We start from the raw sequence: 4,990 nt of genomic DNA, 5'->3' as shown, positions 1-4,990 counted from the left end.
AGGGAAATCAAATGCAGGATTAACTGGTAGGGAAATCAAATGCAGGATTAACTGGTAGGGAAAACAAATGTAGGATTAACTGGTAGGGAAAGCAAATACAGGATTAACTGGCAGGGAAAACAAATGTAGGATTAACTGGTAGGGAAAGCAAATACAGGATTAACTGGTAGGGAAAGCAAATGCAGGATTAACTGGTAGGGAAAACAAATGTAGGATTAACTGGTAGGGAAAGCAAATACAGGATTAACTGGTAGGGAAAGCAAATGCAGGATTAACTGGTAGGGAAACAAATGTAGGATTAACTGGTAGGGAAAGCAAATACAGGATTAACTGGTAGGGAAATCGAATGCAGGATTAACTAGTAGGGAAAGCAAATGTAGGATTAGCTCGTATGGGAAGCAAATTCAGGATTAACTGGTAAGGAAAACAAATGTTGGATTAACTGGTATGGAAAGCAAATGTAGGATTAGCTGGTAAGGAAAGCAAATGTAGGATTAGCTGGTAAGGAAAGCAAATGTAGGATTAACTGGTAGGGAAATCAAATGTAGGATTAACTGGTAGGGAAATCAAATGTAGGATTAGCTGGTATGGAAAGCAAATGCAGGATTAACTGGTAGGGAAAACAAATGTTGGATTAACTGGTATGGAAAGCAAATGTAGGATTAACTGGTAAAGAAAACAAATGTAGGATTAACTGGTAGGGAAAGCAAATGTAAGATTAGCTGGTAGGGAAAGCAAATGCAGGATACACAAATGGGGAAAGAAAACACAGGATTTACTTACGGATAGGGAAATGTGACGCAGGATTAGAGGATAAGGAAATCGGACATTCGGAAGACACATCAGCAAGAGACTGCTCCGCATACGTGCGTCCACAAGAAGTCGAGCAGACCGGTGGCGCCATCTACGTGCCACCTCATCGGCGGCAATCTGCTGAACGAGTGTTTCTGCGCATTTTCAGAGAAGCACAAGGCTTACCACATCAAAGACGAACAGCTTAGACGGGACGGCTTTAAGAAGTTCATGAAGCATGAACACTGCACGTACGAGAATTGCCGATTTTCCAAAGTGTGCAACCACATACACTGTATAAGGCCTGGTATGTACGAGTACGCCCCCTCCGTCCCCCCCATCCCGCTTCATCGGTGAGCGGAGTGGCATGCGCGATAGCGGACACACCAGGTGTCGCCGCTGCTGCTGTGGCTGGCTCTTGTTTGTTTGACGTTGTTGCCAATGCCTGTACGTGTGTGGCTAACCGCGCACGCGGCGGCGTCATCGTGCTTCGTTTCATTGCTCGAGGTTTTTATTTGTCATTTTTATTTCATCTGATAGCTGTCCGACGTCTGTATACTAAGCGACCAGCATGACCTGTGATTATACGTGTTGTTGTTGTAATATAGAGTTGTGTTTCACACTGTGCGGCACGCTAGTTTTTAAATCGTAGGATGGCGACTGAAGGACAGGACGGTAACTGATGGTGACGTAGGATGGTGACTGATTAGGGTTAAGGTTAGGATTAGGGTTAGGGGCAGGGTTAGGGGCAGGGTATTAAAGTACGAATAATTTATCAATCATCAGTCGCCATCCTACGATTTAAAAACTCGCGTGCGGCACGCAAAGATACGCTCACCCCCATCGCTCTGTAACATTGCGGTTTCGCGTCTCCCGTCTCCCGGCCACCAGAGGTCTGACGTTTGGTCAGTCTGGCTTCATGTTATCCCTGCCGTCCTGTCTTGCAGTCAATGCTGTGGCATCCTCAGTTCCAAGCATCATCGTTGCCCCCGGTAACCTTCCCAGATCATGAGTCTCTCTCTCTCTCTCTCTCGGTGGTCGGTTCCCAATGTCGCTTTCATGTTCTATTCTTCGACACTGAGTTGCTTCGTACTAGTGCTGCCAGCTTCACCAAGAGATGAAGCTCACTGTGCAAGCAGAACAGTGTCGGTCAGGGCAGGTGGATGCTTGCTACACAGATTTTAGATCCCTTCCTCTCTGCCTTCTTCCTTCTCTCCCTCACTCCATTAATCCTTTCCTCACTCCCTCTCTCCCTCCCTACCTTCCTCACTTCCTCCTTCCCCTCCATCCCTGCCTGCCTTCACTACCCTGCCTCCCTCCATCCATCCCTCCCTTCATCCCTCCCTCCCCTCCCTCCGTCCCTACCTTCCTCCCTCCCTTCATCCCTCCATTGCTCCCTCCCTCCCTCCATCCCTCCCTCCCTCCCCCACGTGTTTCAGGTTGCTGCTACCACGCTGCGTTTCACACACGCCGCTCCCATGTTTCTAACGTCGCTGCCTCCGCTCTCCGCCCTGCAGGCTGCCACTACGTGCTGCACTCGACCGGCCAGCTGTACTCGCACAAGCGCAAGCACGAGCGCCGCGACTCCGAGAACTCCTACAAGAAATTCAAGGAGGTGTCGTTCTCGACGACGCCCAACGGCACGACGACACGCACGACCATCACGACGCCGTTCAACCAGAAGGCGGGGGGCGCCAGCGTCGCTCAGCCCCGCCCCGCCGCCGCCGCCACCGCCACTCACTACTCTCCGCCGCCGCCGCACGCGCAGCAACTCCTGCTCGGCCAGCCGCAGCTGCTCAGCTTCCCGCCGGCCGCGTCGCCGACGGCAACCGTCGCCGCGTCGTCGTCGGCGACGGCGACGGCGACGCAGCATCACCTCGCGCAGACGCTCCCGTCGTCGTTTGCGAGCTTCGCGACCCTGCTGACGGGAGTCGACCTCGCGGGCGTGCTCAACCTCTCCGTGCCGCCGCCGCTGCCGACGCGGTCTCTGGAGGCGAAGCCCGAGGAGGTGGCGCCGCCTGGTGAGCTGCAGGTGAAGCGGGAGCCGAAAGAGGAGCTGGGCGAGGCGAGCACGTTGGAGTGTGCGATGAGGAAGAAAGAGAGAGACGAGGAGTGGAAGAGCTACCTGGTCAGGTAGGTGCCTGCGTGTGTTCTATCTGTATCCCTGCGTCCCTATGTCTGCATCTGTATTATTATGCCTGTATCCCTGCGTCTGCATCCCCCACCTGCTTTACAATTCTGGAATCACTCTCCAGCTTGAGGTTATGGACAATAGCTGTTACTATCAACAGATCGTCGCCTACTTTCCCACTCCCAACGTCACTCCAAAGGTGTCGTGCACGTGTATTTTCTTTTCCTACTCGCTTTCGTACTAACATGGTGCACGGGTAGTGCTTGGATCGGGAGTAGCCCACGCGTGTGGGTAGCGGCCTCCCCTTCCTGGAGTATTCCCCTGTGTGTGGTCTCAGGTGTGTGGTCTCAGGTGCATGGTTTCAGGTGCGTGGTCTCAGGTGCGTGGTCTCAGGTGTGAGGTCTCAGGTGTGTGGTCTCAGGTGCGTGGTCTCAGGTGTGTGGTCTCAGGTGTGTGGTCTCAGGTGTGTGGTCTCAGGTGTGTGGTCTCAGGTGTGAGGTCTCAGGTGTGAGGTCTCAGGTGTGTGGTCTCAGGTGTGAGGTCTCAGGTGTGTGGTCTCAGGTGTGTGGTCTCAGGTGTGAGGTCTCAGGTGTGTGGTCTCAGGTGTGTGGTCTCAGGTGTGTGGTCTCAGGTGTGAGGTCTCAGGTGTGTGGTTTCATCAGGTGTGTGGTCTCAGGTGGACGTGACCAGGTGGGTGTACTAACTGCATGATGTGTCGGCAGGTTTACGGCTAACGATCCGTGCCAGCCCACCTGTGAGTTCCTCTACAAGGACCACTACCACTGCACGGCCCCAGATTGCTCTGCCATCTTCAAGTCCAAGGACGGCATACGCTGGCATGCAAGGTAGCGCTGGTGGTGCCGCGCGGAGCTGCATGTTTCTCCCAGCATTCCCTGCCGGCATGCAGACGCGTGAAATAGTGCATGTCAGGAAGAATCCCTCCATCCTTCTACACACACGTTTTAGTGCCTCGGTCATCTCAGCGCATGGTGGTTGGATTTGCGTGATCTGACCCTCCCTTCCGCATGTTGCTTCTAAGTTAACGCTACTTCTGTAGAGCTTTGCTCCTCTTGTGTAGCAACACATATCTTACTTCTCCAGCCGCGATGACACCGCCATGATACCTCATTTGCTCTAAGGCCAAAACAAAATATAGGTGTGGTTACGGTTTCCCGACCGACCCTATTTATTCCCAGCTACCCTAAACATTTTATTGTCAATTTTCTTTAAAGTTAAAAAAAAAATAAAATATGAATTAGACAGTTCTTGCTTCAAAAGGCACAACGCACATCCTTCGGACATGGTTCGTAAATAAAATGTTTCAATAAAATAAAATGTTTTCCCTACCTACCTACCCTATTTTTTTTCGGCATGAAACGGTAACCACACATATATTTTGTTTTGGCCTAAGCGTTAAATGAAATCAAAAGGTCACGTGTAGCGACCAATATTACACTCCGGTTATACATTCAGGTGGTACTGTCAGTGAGACATGGGTGGTCTCAGTCTCTGTCACCCGTTGCAGTTATTTTGCCGGTGACGCTGACCTATAGTGACATGTATGAATGCTGCCACCTATGGTGACGTCACGTTCTGATGAAGATTTCCCGAAGGGAGATCGAAAATTTCGATAGTAAGTTAATTTCTTGGATTTAACACAAGATAAATATGAATTCATACTATGGTGAACACATGTTTGCAGGTCGCATGAGCAACAGGATATTGTTGCACGGACTTGCTACTGGATGTACGAGGCCAACAACCCGTGCAGACGCTTTCGTGACGGCGTAGACTGTCCCTACAGTGGCCGCGACAAGCACTACCACTGTAAATGGGTGAGCATTGTTCCCGTCTATCACGCCTATCAAGGAGCTAAATAGGAGCTTGATGCCTATAACACCGACATTATAAGTAGAAGTGTCACAATATCTCGCAAATCTCACGCCATCGCAGCAGAAATCTCGCAACCCTCACAACTCCTTCACCTCCAAACTGTAGCGGGAAGTGTTGCAATATCTCACAAATCTCACACAATCGCTGCGGAAATCTCATAAATCTCACGCTATC

The 4,990-nt window shown here is 51.0% G+C and overlaps 1 protein-coding gene across 1 annotated transcript in view; it reads left to right on the top strand.

Annotated features, from left to right (window-relative positions):
* LOC106807598 (zinc finger protein castor homolog 1-like) overlaps nt 1–4,990 on the top strand; it is a gene marked incomplete at its 5' end in the record, with an annotated part of 16,510 nt that overhangs the window by 4,576 nt on the left and 6,944 nt on the right. Inside the window, 5 exon segments of the mRNA XM_014809993.1 lie at nt 962–1,099; nt 2,310–2,476; nt 2,678–2,925; nt 3,646–3,768; nt 4,626–4,758. Coding sequence (XP_014665479.1) covers nt 962–1,099; nt 2,310–2,476; nt 2,678–2,925; nt 3,646–3,768; nt 4,626–4,758 — 809 coding nt within the window.

This window comes from Priapulus caudatus, unplaced genomic scaffold, assembly GCF_000485595.1.
Source record: "Priapulus caudatus unplaced genomic scaffold, Priapulus_caudatus-5.0.1 Scaffold225, whole genome shotgun sequence".
NCBI lineage: Eukaryota > Metazoa > Priapulida > Priapulimorpha > Priapulimorphida > Priapulidae > Priapulus > Priapulus caudatus.
Note: the sequence above shows the minus strand (reverse complement) of the source record. Positions and strands in the feature narration are given on the sequence as shown.